Source organism: Labrus mixtus, chromosome 4 (genome assembly GCF_963584025.1).
Source record: "Labrus mixtus chromosome 4, fLabMix1.1, whole genome shotgun sequence".
Taxonomy (NCBI): domain Eukaryota; kingdom Metazoa; phylum Chordata; class Actinopteri; order Labriformes; family Labridae; genus Labrus; species Labrus mixtus.
This window is the reverse complement of record NC_083615.1, coordinates 28,314,970-28,333,372: the sequence shown is the minus strand read 5'-3', so window position 1 is coordinate 28,333,372 and position 18,403 is coordinate 28,314,970. Positions and strand designations below refer to the sequence as shown.

Below are 18,403 nucleotides of genomic sequence, written 5' to 3'. Positions count from 1 at the left end.
CATCATGAAGGAACCTTTCAAATTACAATACCTAGCCACACAAGAACAACATAAAGTTTTGACCTGCACATTTTTTAACCCCTTACCGTCAGTATATTGGGTCCTTCTCTGAATAAAAGCAGAATATCGCTTAACATTAATTTAAAACAAAGTCAGGATTTCAAATGTGAAAACGAAGGTTTGCTGGTCCAGGTCATCTGAGCCACGGAGAAATCCACAGATTCAACTTCTATTAATTATTTTAAATCAATGCCACAAGTTGTTTTTAAATTATATTCTTTGCTGCCAATCTCTGAATCAATCAGCCCTCCTCTGCATCCTCCTCTGATTGGCTCTTGGGACAAAGCATCAAGCAGATTGTTTCGCATGTAGATTTTTTATCCAGAAGGGATTGTTAGCTGCATTTTGTACGCACAAATCTGTTTATAGAGATAAATCGTTTTCTGATCTGATTTCTGATGGGAGTAGTAATGTCACTATGGGGGGTTAGGGTTACTTTTGCTCCCCTAGCAGCCTTCTTTCCCTGCATGTACCAAAGCCTGCTGATTCGTGATTAGTCAATACTTGAACAAAGGAACATTTTTCTGACAAAAACCGACAACCCCTGATGAAGAGGGTGAAAAAAGTAAATATCCAAAGGATTGTAGACAGGACGAAGATAAGAAGAAAAAGAAGAAAGAGGGTGCTGGATAGTGTTCACAAAGTGCCCTGGGGGTTGCAGGTCATGAGGGGAAAATGGAGAATGAGAGAGATGAGCGAGAAAGAGAAAACATGAAGAGAAGGAGGGAGAGAGAAGGAGACGGATCGTCGTGAGAGTCATGCTTTGGCTGCTTTTTGTTATCGGTTTGAACAGAAATGTCAGAGCAGTGTGACATTCTCCCCTACAGCTTCCCCTGCTGCCCAGACACCGCTGGGTAACACACACCACACTGCTACAGACTGCACATGCACGCAAACACACACACACACACACGCACACACATAAAGAAAGTTGTGGACGAGCACATGCACACATTTTCATTCAATAAAAGACAAATAACGCGCACAACATTAAATTAAACATAATTTGTCTGCATGCATGGTGCTGTATGTTTTACACCCCCCCCCCCCCCCCCCCCCCTTTATCCGACACTGGCTCCAGCTCTGCACAGCACACAGAGAAGCCACCTATACAGCTTGTACCTTAAAATACCTTTCTGGAGTGTGTTGCCTGACTCTCAGTATGCAAACTTTCTAACATCTACTCATGTAACACATGGCACTCCGTCAGCAGCATCTCCTGCATTTTTACTTCTTGCTTGAGGAATTTGATTTATTGTTGCTCAAAGCAAGTGAAGTGGAAGTATGGTGGAACAAATATAAAACACATTCAGATCCAATCTCCATGCTTCAGAGGAAAGCCATACAAATCAAAAATAAAACCACTTATAGAGAAACCCAGCAAAAAAACACTCTTCATCAAAATGAATACTGGAATTCAGGGACCTGGTTGACTTCAGAACTACTCAAAGAGTAAAGAAATCAAAAGTTACCAAACAGACAAAAAGAGAGAAGTTAACTCAGTCTTAGAGAATATTTATTTTCAGAAACTTAAAGTTATTTTACTCTTTTAAGTGCCAAGGACGTCTGCTTTTGTTGATTTAGTATCAAAACATAATCTCAATAATCTTTTGATTTGTACTGTAACAAAGTTGAAAATTCCTGACAACCTGAGTTATCACACAACCAATAAAAAGATTATAGCTGGATGAAGAGGCCAATGAGAAATGTTGTAAAAAGATCTCAGCCGATGATGAGGATGATAAGTCTGGCTCCACATTCTGGTATCTTCCTCGACAAAACTATCCTTTCAAAATCTCCGACAACTGTCCAGGTATTGTATGGAGAAGTGACAGGTTGTTAAACATAATTTGAGTGACTGATTTATTACTCGAGAGATCGTTTAGGCTGAACTGACATGTTGGCTAAGTAGACTATTTAGTGCGCGGCTCTGCAGGCGTCTGCCAGAAAAACAGTCTTCAGAGCTGCATCCCTCATCTTATCTCTGAGCTCAATTAGATCTGGCATCCATGGCAACGATAGTACCAAGGAGCTGTCAGATCATACTGACTGAAAATAAAATCTCTCTTCATTTTATTTTGCTCACTTTGGTTCATACGACCGGGGAATAAAGGCATTGACTGAACGTTTTTAAGACAGACTGTGTATTTAAAATAAATTATACACTATCAGATGAATTAATTTAAGCCAACTCGATGATATCACATCAAGAGAGAAAGTCTGTGTGGATGATATCAGATCCAACCCATAATGTAAAATCCGTTTTTTAAAGTATTGTTGCTGAGCTTGCACAAGTCAGAGGTAACTTTTCCATTAAACGGAGTCAGAGCTTCACATGTAAGTGATGATTGAGGTGTTTGTGAGGTCTGGTCCTAACTGTGGACAAACCAATACGACATGTTCTTAACAGAGATTTGGCACATTTCTTTTTGCTCCCAGCAGGCTGTATGTCTCTTTAACTGGTACTGAAAAACAACCAGGTGTGTGTGCAAGTAAGCCATAAGGTGGGCACCTAAAGTTAAAGCTAGGGCCTGACGGAATGGTTTATTGGGGGCCGATACCAATATTGATATTTGGGAGAGAAAAAAATCTGATACCAATAAATCGGGTATCACATATGATGCAAGGTTTTAAAGGAAGTTAATTTATTATAAACTAAAGTTAAAACAATCATAAATATGTAAGTCTGATAAATCAGTCATGATCAGTCACTGATATCCTTACTGACTCCGCCTACTGTCTGCAAAGCCAGGAAGCCAAACCAACTAAACTCATGCAGAGAGAGGGCAGGAAGTCACAAGAAATAGAGATAGATATTCACATGTATTGATCCCTCAAATTAAGTTATAAAACTCAGGCTCTAAACAACACACATTCTCTACATGTGTGACCACAGAATAGACTGTCACTGCATCATTTAAACGAGATTCAGATGTGCGAGTTTGTCAGCCTATTATCTGGTTTGGTATCCTGTAATGACATGACGTTGCTCCCTTAATATAAAGCATTGCATGAGCAACGTCGGCATTAGCAATTCATAACGCAAGTCCAGCATGAGGCTGACAACCACTCAGAATGTCTCTATGGGAAGCCATCTGTACAGTGTGTGTGTGTGTGTGTGTGTGTGTGTGTGTGTGTGTGTGTGTGTGTGTGTGTCCTTCCTCGTCCTGCCTGTTGACTGATCCCTCTTATCTGTGCAGCTCTGTTGGTGATTAAAGTTTTTGTCTGTGGTTTTTGTGCTAATGATGTGAGAACAAACAAAGCGAGCAGCCTCGTAGTCAGCAGTGCAAACCTTTTTATTTTTATTGTATCCTTTTTGTTTCCCTCTACGTGCTTTCTAAATGTATGTCGGGGGCTTTCATTTAACACATGTACAGTATTCCTCCACACAATCTTCAACATGTTTGCTCCTCAGACTCTTGACAGGTAGACCTGCGGGGCGAATCACAGAAACACAGTTCAAGGTGAACAGCAGGGGCACACAGAGTGAAGCAACGGATTTTTGATAATTTCATCATCAGTGCCATGTGGTGCAACTATGACAGTTATTGGACTAAGAAGAAAACAATCCATTTCAGGAACTGAGAACAGTTGAGGCAAATAAAATCACCTCTAACTTTCCTTTAAACACAGGACAGTAGGGGTGTAACGGTACACAAAAATTTCGGTTCGGTACGGTTCCAAGTTTTGAAGCTTCGGTTCGGTACAGTAAAGGGACCTGATGCAACACTTTATTTTTCTTTATTAGGAACATTTAGAATTTCCATTTTACACATTGGGCTAAGTGCAGCATCGACAGTTCAGACTTCTACACCTGCTCAGGTTACTTTTTAATAACATTTTAAATTAAACATTGTCAAAGAAACATAAAATAAACTTCATTCATCCTTCAACCAAAAGAGTCACCAATAAATAAGATATGATTGAAATAAAGTATTTTAGAATTAAATGAAGTAATTAATATAGCCTATATGTAAAAATATTTATTTTTAATTACACTGACACCTTTTAGTTTATGAAGGCAACACTTTTTTTAATGCCCTTTGAGCACATAATAAACCTAATCACATCTGGGACAGTATAGTTCCATCGAAGAACTATTAATATTTCCCTCTGTCGATATAAGAACTTCAATAGCATTTGTTATTGCTGTGGCCCGTTCAGAATTACTAGCAAAAGGCTGTCTGTTGGGGAGGGAGGGTGTTCACTCTATCATGCTGCAGGTTATGCTCCCACACAGACGCGTCTCCCCGTTTGCCCCGCTGAGCTGTTGGAGCGGGATCATAGCTGAAAATGAAAACGAAACTTAAGAGTAAGTCCGTAAAAAGAACTCCATCCCGGTTATATGCAGGTGTCCAAACCGACAGGGCTCGAGGAACTAGTAATCTGTACAGTTTATGTTTGAAGTTTTTTTACAATTTACTAACTAACCGAAGGCCCTGTACCGAAACGGTCCGAGTACGTGTACCTTTACACCCCTACAGGACAGTATGCTTCAAAACTCCCGAGCTAATTCAAGCTCTACCTCAAAAGCAGTTTTCAAGTTTGTTAGCTGTACAATAGGGATGCTAAGAACCTTTCTGTTACACGCAGCTAAACATGGGTTCAGCAGCCTCTGAGGTCCTGAACGCCTCTTGTTTCAAAGCGAGGTAAACAGACAAGATACAAATATTGCAAAAGACATATGAACCGAACAAATAGCACAACCAACATGATGCAGCGCACACTATGGCCGCACATTGAGAAGTCATTAAAACATATTAATAACAGACAATGGGAAGAGGATTTGAATCCCCGCCTCAGTGCAAGAGCCACAAAGACCACCTGCAGTCAGCAAATCATGTGGCATGCACCGATGTCAGCAGCTGAGGTTTATCTACTGCGATGCATTAAGTTAAGGTGCCAAACGGTAAGTTCTGATTCAGGCAGAAGAAGTTCTCTGTTGAATGGAAACTGGTTCTGTTTTCATAGTCTGACATGCAGTAATGGGCAAGCTCCCTGTAAAATCATTTACATCAAGTGTCCCTCCGTTACCGAATGACATAACGGAAATATGAATTCAAAATGTTCAATCATCAATCAACCTGTAGCACCAAATCACAACAAATGTTAAATCATGACACTTTACAAAAGAGCAGGTAAAAGACTTATTGTTATATTAATATCAACAAAAACCCAACGTTAATCCATCATGAGCACTGAGCAAAATGTAAAAAAAAAAGTCCCTTTAACAGGCATAATAACACATTGTGCTCCCCCAGCCCACGAGGGAGAGAAAGAGAGAGAGAGAGAGAGAGAGCATGTTTATCCTCCTGTATGTCAATCCTTTTTCTCCTCTGCTGATGGGCACCTTACATATACACTGCCGACATGTTAGCTTGTTGTGTGTGTGGCGCTGTGTGCAGCGGCATGAAACGTCCCAAATTGGCAATACTTGTGAGGACCGGCCAGTCACCGGTCAGGGCTAAGTAGGCGGAAAACTGGCAGATTACAGTCACATCGCTTCACCTTTAAGTATCAGCCTAGATTTTCACATTCACTGCATCTCTCGTTTATAAATATGAAACCCGATCAACTCGCCAGAAATGGACAATTCAACATTAAGAGACAAAAAGCAGCGAGCAAAGAACAGCAGGATGCCCAGGATGTGACCACCTCCACAAATCTCACACAAACAACACAACATATATAACCACGGTACGCTGACTGACAGTGATTCACAGCACAGCTGGACATGGAAAGAATGAAAAACAACATTAGAAACGTCAGCCAGCTTTAAAGACTGCAGGACAAAAGCACACATGAACACATAGCCAGTTTATATAAAGGTAACAGAAGACTGGAACTTTCCTGAGAAGGAAGAATAATTCAAACAGCATTTCCCCACAGTAAGGGCTCAACCGTCACCTCCAAACAAAAGAAAAAGGCAGCGGATTTGACAATAGTTCAAAGAAGCTCCTGTGACAACATGACATCTAAGAAAGTGTTAATATTTACAGTGGAGGCTGGAGGTGAGGAGTCTCTCAAAGGCTCTGCCAGTCTCCAAATGATCCATAGTGAAAGACTTTCCAGTGAGACAGTGACAGTCTCCTGCTACAGCTCTTAAATTAACAATCTGTTGGCACATATTCATCAGAGTCACATACCTATCAAGTGGAGATGTGCGCGATTGGACCATTACATGAATAAATCCGACACTCTCAGCAGTTTGCAATCCGTTAAATAAATGATTAATATTTTTGATGAATTCAGGCCCGCTATACCGATCAAGAGCTAAGTCTAAACTGTAACAAAGCGGCACACCACTAGCCGGGGGTTTACTGTAGCACCAGTTCATGACCATACTGCCACAATGCTATATTACCCGGATGTCGACAAGCACAGTGAGCAGATAGCACCTCAGAGGAGCAGCACAGTTTGGCAGTGTTCAGATCAAGTAAATGGAGATTAAGTTGTAAGAAGGCTGTGTCCAGTTAATCTGGCATACAATCACTTGACCAAAGCAAAGCATTAACACCATTTAAAGGCAGGGTTTGTAATTTTCTCCAGATCCACTTTTTAAGATTTTGGATGAAATTGTCTTTAGGTCCTGACAGAAATTAATAACTTGTGTTCTGATAAAGGAATAAAGAAAATCCGTCATCTGTATCAGTTGTAAGCCTGTAAAAACTTTGACCAATGTCTGCCACGAGGTACCAATCTGATGAACCAATCACAGCCTCCTTATCTCCCTGCTCGTTCTCTACTTCTTGCGTGCACGAGCCCACACTCAAAGCAAGTCACCGATGACAGAGTTTATACTGTGATATACTGTTTATACTAGTTTTCAAAAAGGACCAACTCTGCCTTTAACCTTCAAGGAGGACTGAAGGCTAGTGGTGCTAGCACAGCTAACGTTAGCCACACATGGCAAACCGATTTACCGATTGTTGAATAAACTTGAAAAAATCAATTTTGACTGGTTTTTTTGTTGTGTTTTTGTGTGTTTTCCTATCGATACACTCGTCAACTAGACTGGATATAAATTTATTTTCCACCCAATTTTAAATTAGCAGCTAGGAACATCCCTAGTCAAAACTACCTGAAATCAATAACAGAAGAATTATAAAGCTCTAAAAATGTCTTCAAATCTCATCTCTCAGACCGAGAGAAGGATAATGAGTGAATATCTGGTTTTACTCTAAATCCTGTATGTCGAAAGATGTCAAGTACGCTTAACCCTCACATACTGTTGACGTCCATTTGATCCGTCTTGACATTTGACAGCAGTAAAATCATCCTAAATGTCCTTGTTTATACTGTATGATTGGTCTATGTGACATTAATAAATGGATGAAGTAACATGTCTGGAATTATGCTGCAGCTGAAGGAGGATATCACACACTTGGGAGATACCTCTCTGAATGCTGAATAACAACAGGGTGGTTGCACAGAATCCCAAACAAATCAGTGAGTGACACCATTAAACTTTTATCTCATGGATTCAGATCCAGGAATCCAGAAGGCTTCATGGCAACATCTTAAAGTTCATCTCAACACACACAAGAAGAAGAAAAAAAAGGGGGATGTCTCTGCAAAGAGCAATGACAGAGCTTCACACACGAACGGTAAACAACATCAGATCATGCTGGTATCATCAGGCCGACGTGTTTTGGTGATCTATTCCAACAAGTGTCAGTGGTATACTTTCTCAGTCTAGGCAGAGCAAAAGGAAGAAGTTAGAACAGGATAGAATATACTTAATGACGTATAAATAAATATTGTGCTGTTCCAAGGATTTCACAACCACAGTGTGAATAACATCTTTTTCACAAGTTGTACAATTTCATGTGTGAAAAACAAGTTTTTGAACTTATTAAAAAAAATTGTGCTTTCCGCCCCTTTATGGCAGTTTTTTACCAAAAGAAATAATTAGAGCAGCAGCGTTAGGTGGCAGCGCATATTACTGCTGATCACACTAAAGCAGTTTTCGCATCTGCACTCCTGATAATATCTAGATTATTTCAGGAGGAGTGCTCCGGATATTCTCCTACTACGTGTAGTTTGGCAGAATCACAATGTCAACAAAAGAGCGGAGAACAACATACTGAAGAACAGGAAACGTAATGCAGCTGTTTAATTATATACATAGAGATCGTAGTGGTCGTGGGCAGACAGTATATGCACTGACAGTCACAGGATAGAAACGTCACTCCCCCTCCTATTGGCTCGAGGTGAATTCTCCGGAGAATATCCTGCTGCCTTCTCACATCAGCCCACTAAGACTTGCTGCAGAGAAAATACTCGGGTTCTGGCCGGAGAAACACTGGGTGAAGTCCGAGTGAAACGTTTGGCTGTTTGCGTTCACACATACAGCTCTTTTCAAGTTTTTCAGGAGTTTTCTGCAAGTGTGAATGCCCTATCACAGTATCTTTTCATATACATCTGAAGTTACCAAAAACAAATATTTTTGTGTTTTGGTGAATTTCATGCAGTGCTTTGACGGTCACAGACTTAAATTTCTAGAACTTCATCATCTTAAATAATAATTTAAGTTTGTAACATGTTTTAAAATACTTTACATTATTTTTACATGTCAAAACAAAAGTTTGTGTTGTTTAAGGTAAAGGTTTGCTCGTATAGAAATAACATCTACATTGTCTTTATAAAAGAACAGAATCTGTCTGTCAGCCCTAAAATTGCCAACAAAAGTGAGGAACTAATGAGACTGGTGTCTGATATTGAAGCAAGAAGATAAGAAGGGGCATGTGCTCTTCTCAAGGGCCTCTGCAAGTCGAAGTGCTGAGCTGATAATTGTAAAAGAGAAAAAGAAGGAGGTGTTTGTCTTCAAGTGACTAAAGCATGTGCAGAGTGTTCACAACAAACAACAACCTGTACAAACCAGCAGCTCACACACATCAATACATCCACAGTGAGTGTCAAGATCAGAGTACATCTCGAGTGTAGCAATCATACTGTGTGTGATATTGCTGTCTGACTAAATCCAATAACAGCCTGGTTCCCTTCAGGGCCCTTCAATACAACAATGTCACCTACCGTACGGGGATCCCTCAAGCACTTCTCCTGTGTAACGTGTCTCTTTGAAAATAGGCCGGTTGTCATTTTGGTCGATGACAGTGATCATGAGAATGGCCGGTCCCTCGACAAGGTTTCCCTCGAAGTCCGTGGTTGACACTTCCAGCTGTGAATCAAAAGATAAAGGAGTTATTTCCTACAGTGAAGAGAAAGTCCGGGTGTATTCAGTACAAATACTAAAATTGACGGTGCCTTGAAAACCCAAGGACAGCCACAGTTAAGTTTCATTATTTATTTTGTTTTGTTTCAACAGTACAATGCATGCGTTTTATTTCAAAGAGCAATGCAGCAGAAATAAATCAAATAGAATCTGACATAAAGGATATAGGGAAGAACTCATAGGTTTGGCACTCTCATGACACGCATAGTTTATAAAGATTACAGCAATTACTCTCTCTCTCTCTCTCTTACTATAAAATGTTCCTGGGTGGCTGTAAATATACCTGGGCAGTCCACCCGACTTACATCTATGTGTGTGAACACTGACTTCAGAGTGCGACAGATTACAGCCTCTTTGTTGTCGCTGCTGATGGTCACAAGATCGACATCACATTTGATATAATCTCGGCTTAATCCAATCTTCCCATGAGGCAATGCACACTATGAAGTCACTGATCTGTATCCTATACAGAAACTGCATGTAATGACATTACCTCCATTTCAATCTTAATCTGTGGCTAAAGAGATCCCTTCACTTCCTTTATTAGCGCTGGAGCAGGTCTGCAGAGATTCATCACAGACGGACAGATCTGGTGTGAGCACTTCCTCCTTTATCTGCAGCATCACATTAGCAGCCTTTCCTCCTCCTATCAGTAATGCATGACATCATACAACCCCTGTATCACACGGGTCAACCCACTCCTTTTCCTCCCTCTCACTCCCATCTCTTCCTCTTTCCATGTGTCTGTCACTATGGCGCCTACAGAATATGGTGTATAGTGGCAGTAATGGCACACATGCAGCTGAACTAAGTGTTTTAAGTGTTAGGAGACTAATAGTTTTATATATCATCCCACCCTCCTCTCTACCTTGAGAATATACCACAGGAGGCTTTCCAATGAGAGGAACCATTCCCCCCCCCCGGATCCATCCTGCAGAACTGCTGACTCAACAACTCTGCCCTCAACCAAACGTGCATTTTTATCCAATCCATCGTTCAGCCCACAAGCACACCGGCTCACAGTAGCCAGGAGGCATATTAATACAACGGAAACAAGCAGAGATCTGCATGGCAAAAGAACAACAGTCCTACGCCAGCAAGTATGTGTACGCATGACTTCACCCACTCGTGCAGACACACACACACATGCAGAGTCTAGCTTTTCTCCTCACCATGTCTGAGCAGTAATGAGAACATTCGCTACGAGGAGCCTTGCATCAGATCATTTGAATGGGGAACACACCAACAGCACAGCAATAACCTGTTTGGCACGCGAAGAGAATACATAATCAAACACTTCTCGTCTCGTAGCAGAGAAGAAGCTGTGATGTGTCTAACAAAGACGGACATGAATAGCTCTGATTTGCATCACTTTCTTTGTGCTGAACAATCAGTATGTTTACACGCACACATTGTGGATCAGTGGTAGAGTCAGTCGGCTCTGAACCGGGAGGCCGGGAGTTCGATCTCCCGGTCCAATGTGTCCTTGGGCAAGACACTTACCTTAATTAGTTAAAACTGATGGACTCTTTACATAGCAACCTGTGATGTCAGGGTGTGAATGTGTAGGTGTGATCTGAGGTGTAAAAGCACTTTGAGTAGTCAGAAGACTAAAAAAACACTAGACAAGCTTAAGTCCATTTACCATTTAAATGCACAGTTAAGTCAACCTATAGTCATAGCTTGATTAGGCAATTTAATTGTACTACAGCATTGATACTCAGCCTAAGGCATGAGGCTCATTTGGGACTAGCTGTGGCTCTTTTAGGTCCTACTTTGAAAAAAAAATCCAAAGCAATTATTTAAAAAAAGAAAACATTGTCAGAAATTATTCTTTGCAAGTCATGTCACTGTGTTTCCAACACATATTTTAGGAAATAAAGAAGTTTTTTGATTGTGGCTCTTGCAGAAATATTTTTTGGTCAATGTGGCTCTTAAGTCTAACCCCTTTCTAGCCCCCTACAATTGGACCTTTTTCTGGTTTACATACTAAGTCGCACACAAAACAATCAAACAAGTTAGTGGTCAGCAAATTGGTTGAATGTTGAAAATCCTTAACCTGACGAAACAAACTGTGTCTCCTCATCTGTCCAAAAATGCATGGCTCTGGCTCTAGCACTTGCCATGTTGATATCTTAATTCTGTGTTCTTCAGCCTTCAGTTCGACTTCTGGGTCAAAGCCCAGCATGAAACTCTTAGGCCTTTTTGGAGCCAATTGACGTGTATAGCTTCAAGAGCAAATCAACCCCCACCACTTTATCCAGGCTAGATATGTTAGTTCGACTTCAGGAAATGTCAGACTAACATTTTGACATGTATTTTAAAAGTCCAGTTTTATTCTTCTTTCTCCGCCTGCTTTCTTAAGTACTTTAAATGATAAAGCATTTAAACTGAACTTTCCATAGAAATAATAATTTTTATTTTTTAAAGTTATTTTGTAATTTTCTATTTTCATAGTACAGGCTTACATCAGAAGATTGAAGCTGAAGAGCGAGGATGGGAGAGTCTGTCTTGTAGAAGTGGGATGTAGAGGGTTCATCGCACGATCAACTATCTCATTACTGGGAGAACTGGGAATGTGTGGACAGAGTTTAGCAAAGACAGCTAAGGAAATGTTGGATAAAGCAGTGAAAACAAATCAGTGGATTTGGATGAGGAGAAATTATGTGAGTTGGGGGCAAAAACACAGGAAGAGAATTTATTTTCTTCTGTGTCATTCCTTCATCATGTTTAATGTTGGCTATAGGAATGGTTTTTTTTTCTCTTGACATAAGGATACAATAGGTTAGAAAAGTTCTGCTGGTGGGTATGAGGAGCGGTTAGAGAAATAGCATGGAGAGTTGTTGGACCTGTGATGCCAGAGCAAACTCTTAAGCCTTCTCAAGGTGGGCCTCCAGTTTAATGTTTGGGTTGTGGGGGCCATTAGGGGCCATGCAGTAGGGCAGATAGTGCCGGTGTTGTCAATACCTGGAGCTTGCATAAACAAAGCCTGGGTCTGTTGATATTGTTTGGTAGGTTATGAAAGTCATCAGAAAGGCAGAAGTACTAGAAGAGGGTCTCAATGGTTTCATCACTGAGTGGCCTTTTCAGTGGGGCACAACTATGTATTGTTTTTATTCCACTATACTATTTTTAAAATAATACAGTTCATACATGTTTAGATTATTGTATTGATAAAATCACACATAAAAAACATTTACCTCATATGTGATATTTATCTATTCTTTTATTTAAAGGGGACATAATATATCCCTCCTCCGCCTTTTCAAACAGTCCCCTGTGGTCTAAATGAAACATCTGTGCTGTGCTTTGGTCAAAATATAACATGAATCAAGCACTAGTGGAGGTTTGTGACCCTGTATAAACCAGCTCTCTCAGAACACTCCGTTTTGGTGTGTCTGTCTCTTTAAATGCAATGAGCCCAACTGAATTTTCCCAGTAGACATCACTCCTTCACCTATACCAGGGGAGGGGAGGGTATTTTTTTCACCAGAATCCCACTGTGACGTCACAAGGAGAGCAAATTTAAAACAGAGCATTTTCTCTGTGTTGTAAGACTTATGCAGACCACAAACAAAGGACGGGATGGATTTATTTCACATTTTGTTGGTCGGATTTTTCACAATATGTCTCCTTTAAAATAGGGACGTGCACATCAATGAACATAAACATGTAATTATGTCAGATTATAGACTTATTTCCATCTGTGGTCCCCTGCCAGGTTGAAGGACACACATACTGTATACTAATATACATAAATTAGAAACCAGGAATAAAGTGACTGACGGAGTTAAAGTGCTAAAGGGACAGGAGGTTAAGTGCTAAAGTGCTGGTGTAATGCACATAATTGTGAAGTACTGGTGTAAATTGCACAATTGCCCTAATTCCAATTAATGTAAAGAGCTGTTGTAATTGCCGATTGGCATATTGCACATAATTAACAGATATAGATGTGTGTACGCACATACTATTGCACAAGGGTAGCAGACATGAGTGTATTTATGTGTACAATATTGAACCGGAGTTGCATACATAGATGTATATATTTATGGACACAGTGATGGTTAGACATGACCCCATGTTCTAAGCCCTTCATTTGTATTCAGCTGTATTGAGTTGGGACATCACTACTTTTCCACTCTTTTGCCTCCCTTTATTGCTTTCATCGACACAACATATTTCAAAATGGTCTGGACACAATAATCTCTTAGACCATTTTTCTTACACTTGAGGCTTTATGTGAAAGACTGAGTGTGATTAATAGCTGACTTTGCAACAATGTGAATATTTATAAAATAGAATTTGTTAAAAGCAGCATAGCCATTCATATGGTTCACTCATCTTTGCATAGTAACCGCTGGAGGGGTCTCCTCCAATAGCTCATTTTGTTGAACTAGTGTCTAAAGAATCCTCAAGGGTCCTCATGGGCTCGGTTCTTGTGCAAATCCTAGTAACCTGCACCTTCCCTTTCTCTTAAGAGATGTATGCATAATAAAGAACTGCAGAAAATATGTGCATGTGATATTTTTGTGGTCTAAAAAAGGTGCACGAGAATGCACGTTTTTGTGTATATACGTATGTAGGTACTGTTTATTAAGCATAAGGGAACATGTGGAATAAGGTCTTTAGAGACCCAATCAACCTCCAGCATGTAGCATGTATCTGTAATAGGACACATACTTTACAGACACTATCATCAGTCACTCCTACCTACAGGGATCTGGAATATTTTTCTTACTTGTTCAGATGCTTTGCCTTAAATTCCATTTATTCTTAGTTATTGGTTTTCTGCGCATCAATGTTCAATTGCCCATCACATTCCCTAAAAGCACCCAATCACAACGGCACAACGTGTGTGTATGTGTGTGTGTGTGTGTGCGCTGCAGATTAGCTGAGGAAGTTGATGTCAGACCCGAGGCATTGCATTCCTCACACGGCTCATCACTTGCCTGTTAGCAAAATGAGGAGGCTATTTTGTCTCTATCACGGATCATGGAGAAATATTTCCTCAAGTTGAAAATTAGAAACTGTAGCAGTGATTTGATTTGGAGGCGAAATGACTTATTAAAGGGAGAGAGAATTGGAGGAGATGGGACTGCTCATGATGCCGGAGCAGCAGCACACAGTCACAGGGGAAATGATAAAGTCTGTGACCATCACCTCTGTGTTTATTGGCTGACCCAGCTCCACCTTCTGAGTGTAGATCTGTGACTACAGGCCATCCTGTCTGATAACATTACAGGGCTCAGTGAAAGCATCTATCTCCTGCAGCCTCGCTTTCCCTCTCACTCTGCTTTTAGCTCAGAGACCATGTCGGGAACGCTTCAGCGCGGCATTTCCCTCAGAGGTCAGATCATTATCACACTGAGACCTCGACACTTCACACGGTGGAAAGGTCACAATTTGATTGAAAGACAACTTTCTTAAAAAAAAACACCACATTATGAATATCTTCTGTTGATGTTGCTGTTGAACTTCACTGATTTAATTTTCCTTTTCAGACATACCAACACATCCTTAGAGTAACCAGTCTGTGGCTCAGTCCTCTTCTATCTTCAATCCTTTTCTACTCGTGTAACATCGAGGCAGACATTCACAGTTATGGGAGTTCAATGACTCCTGTGGGGTTTGTTACGTTTCCTCTCCCTGTTTCTGCTCTACTCTGCTCTTCCTCTGCATAAAAGCGCCGCAGGAGCCACATTTGCCAACAGAGCTGTCAAACGTGGTTGTTTATGCTTTTTCAAAGCATCAAATTAATTAAAAAGAAACTTCTCTGAAAAATAGGTGACCTGAATACAAATCAGCGTGATAACTATTACCATAAAATCAGGTTTCAGACAAATGTTTTTAATGTGTATTTTGATTTTCTGGTTTGACCAATGTCCCATCTTTTAACATGAAGGAGGCGGGGTTCATGACTTATACTGTAGCCAGAAAGTAGAGGGAGCTCTAATTATGTTGGCTTAACTTCAGGTGAGGTATTCCACAGTCCATTCTTTAAACAGTCTATGATGGTGACAGTCACCTATCAAAACTTGAAACTGAAACTGATCAGTTTAAGGGGTTTTAGCAGTTTTATGTTGAGGCTCTTTCGTCTATTTTAAACTTTGAGCATACCAGATATCATCTGATTAAGATAAAGTCCCTGGATATCAGAAGTTATTCTGACAAGATATTAAGGATTTCTAGGCCAATATACTTTATTCTGTGCACCTATCAAAGTCTGGCAAGAAATGTGAAGGGGGCGAATGGATTAGGAGTAGAGAGAGACAACATCTCTAATAAGATTGTTAGCCGTACTTATGCTGATGTGTGTTACAATACAGTAATACAAAGCTAAACTGTAGTCAGATGAAAGCCAAGGAGATCAGTGATTGCATTAGTTTGTACATTTTGCCTCTCTTACTCTCTGTACAGACTGTTTTCTTGTATGCATCCAATGCCCCCAGAAATGCTAGCTGTTGATACCAAAGGTACTCCAACATAGTCCAGAAAGCCCCCACAGCAAATATGCTTCCCCTTGAATACAGAGTATGTATTCTTGCAAATCAAACACAACAGTAGCCAAAGCTATTGTTTTTCTTGCCTTTCTGTCCTCCTCTTCTCTGTCTCTAAGGATACCTCTTGTTTTTGATAAATGGAAAGCCATTGTACTCACATGAGAACATAGATTGATTGCAGGGGGAGATACACTGTAGGCCGCTGTGAGCCTCAGTCATTTGGTTGCTTAGCTCAGTGTGGAACTACTACTACAATTCACTTAGCAGACGCTTTTATCCAAAGTGACGTAGAAGTAGAGTAAGTACAACACAAGCAAGGATCTAGAAAAAAGGGAACAATGTCAGTAAGAGCAAACGATCAGCTTTGAGTCCGATTGGACACGCAGGTGCTGACAGGCATTGCACACAGGCAAAGCACAACATTGAGGGCAGTTCTTGAGAGCTCTAATCAGTATATAAGTCATCTTATAAGTCATCTCTATCAAACAAAAACCATCGTCACAACCATCATCATCATTATCAATAATATCGAGACCATCATCATTAAGTAGTTATTCATGAAAGAGCTGGGTCTTTAGCTTTTTCTTAAAGGTGCAGAGGGACTCTGCAGATCGAATGGAGCTTGGAAGTTCATTCCACCACACAGGGGGCAACAGAGGAGAAGAGTCTAGTCAGAGACTTAGGACCCTGTTGTGAAGGTTGGATCAGACACCTTTCATTGGCAGAGCGTAGTGGGCGGGAGGGAGTGTAGACCTGGATGAGAGAGTTAAAGTAAGGAGGAGCCGTTTTTGTCGCTGTTTTGTAAACGAGCAGCAGAGTTTTAAATTTGATGCGAGCAGTAACTGGGAGCCAGTGTAAGGAGATGAACAGCGGAGTGACATGTGCTCTTTTAGGAAGGTTGAAGACCAGTCGTGCTGCTGCATTTTGTATCATTTGCAGAGGTTTGATAGTGCATGTAGGAAGACCTGCCAGTAGAGAGTTGCAATAATCGATGCGTGATATCACAAGAGCCCGTACCAGGAGCTGTGTAGCATGTTCTGACAGGTAAGGTCTGATCTTCCTGATGTTGTACAGGGCAAATCGACATGACCGGGCAATCGCGGCTACTTGAACCTTAAAAGTTAGCTGGTCATCAATCGTGACACCCAGGTTCCGGGCAGACTTTGTGGGCATGAGTTTGGTTGTTCCAAGCTGGATATTGATCTGTGGTTGCATAGAGGGACTGGCTGGGATGACAAGGAGCTCAGTCTTTGAAAGATTGAGTTGAAGGTGGCGTTCATTCATCCATTTAGAGATATCAGCAAGGCATGATGAGATTCTTGCAGAGACTGTAACATTGTCTGGCGGGAATGACAGGAAGAGCTGGGTATCGTCAGCATAGCAGTGGTATGAGAAGCCATGAGAGCAGATTATTGAACCAAGTGAGCTTGTGTATATGGAGAAGAGAAGGGGACCAAGCACTGACCCTTGAGGTACCCCTGTGGATAAATTGTGCGCTTTGGACACTTCTCCCTTCCACGACACTCTAAAGGATCACCCAGAGAGGTAGGACACGAACCAGCAGAGGGCAGATCCTGAGATGCCAAGTTCAGAGAGCGTGGATAGGGGGATTTGATGGTTGACTGTGTCAAAGGCAGCAGACAGGTCTAGCAGTTATAGAACTGAGGACTGACCCACTGCTCTGGCAGCTCGTAGCGATTCTGTTACTGACAGTAGTGCAGTTTCAGTAGAGTAGCCCCGCTTAAAGCCTGACTGATTTGGGTCAAACAGATCGTTTCTGGACAGGAACTCAGAGCCTTGCTTAAAGGCTGTGCGCTCAAGTATTTTTGACAGAAAGGGCAGAAGAGAAACCGGTCTGTAGTTTTCAACCTGGGCTGGGTTTAGTGTTGTTTTTTTGAGCAGAGGGGTGACCAGAGCTTGCTTGAATGCGGTGGGGAACACACCCGTTGACAGAGAGGAGTTGATGATATGCTTAAGTGCAGCATTAAGCGGAGAGGAAATGGTCTGCAGGAGGCTTGATGGTATTGGGTCCAGAGGACAGGTGGTGGGCCGAGAGTCTAGCACAAGCTTAGAGACCTCATCCTCAGTCAGAGAGGAGAATGAGTCGAGTGAGGCGCTTTTGGTTTGTGCCTTTGGGCTGAGTTGGTCAGGCTCAGAAAACTGGTTACTGATGGTTGCAACCTTTTCAGTAAAATACGAGGCAAACATGTCTGGTGTGAACAGATCGGAGGGTGGAGGAGGAGGTGGTTGAAGCAATGAGTTAAAAGCAGAAAACATTTTTCTTGTATCTGTGTCATTGCATATCTTGTTCTGATAATATGTTGTCTTGGCCGTTTTCAGGCTGGAGGAGAATGAGACAAGTCTTTGCTTATAGTCATTGAGGTCAGCGGACTGTTTGGATTTTTGTCATTTTCTCTCTGCTGACCTCAGCCCTGCTCTTTGCTCTCCTATGACTTCCGTGAGCCATGGGCTAGGGTGGGTTTTGCGAGCGGGTTTGGAAGTATTAAAGGAAAAGGTAGCTGAGCTTTGGTGCATTTATCACATTCTTAAACACAGACAAGAATAGGAAGGGTGAAAAGGGAGATGGTGAAAGGGGATTGAGTCATGC

The 18,403-nt window shown here is 41.3% G+C and overlaps 1 protein-coding gene across 1 annotated transcript in view; it reads right to left on the bottom strand.

Moving 5' to 3' along the window:
* Positions 1 to 18,403, bottom strand: part of cdh13 (cadherin 13, H-cadherin (heart)) — a 391,528-nt gene that overhangs the window by 181,879 nt on the left and 191,246 nt on the right. The window contains exon 7 of the mRNA XM_061036764.1: positions 9,097 to 9,241. Coding sequence (XP_060892747.1) covers positions 9,097 to 9,241 — 145 coding nt within the window. The remainder of the gene's footprint in view (positions 1 to 9,096; positions 9,242 to 18,403) is intronic.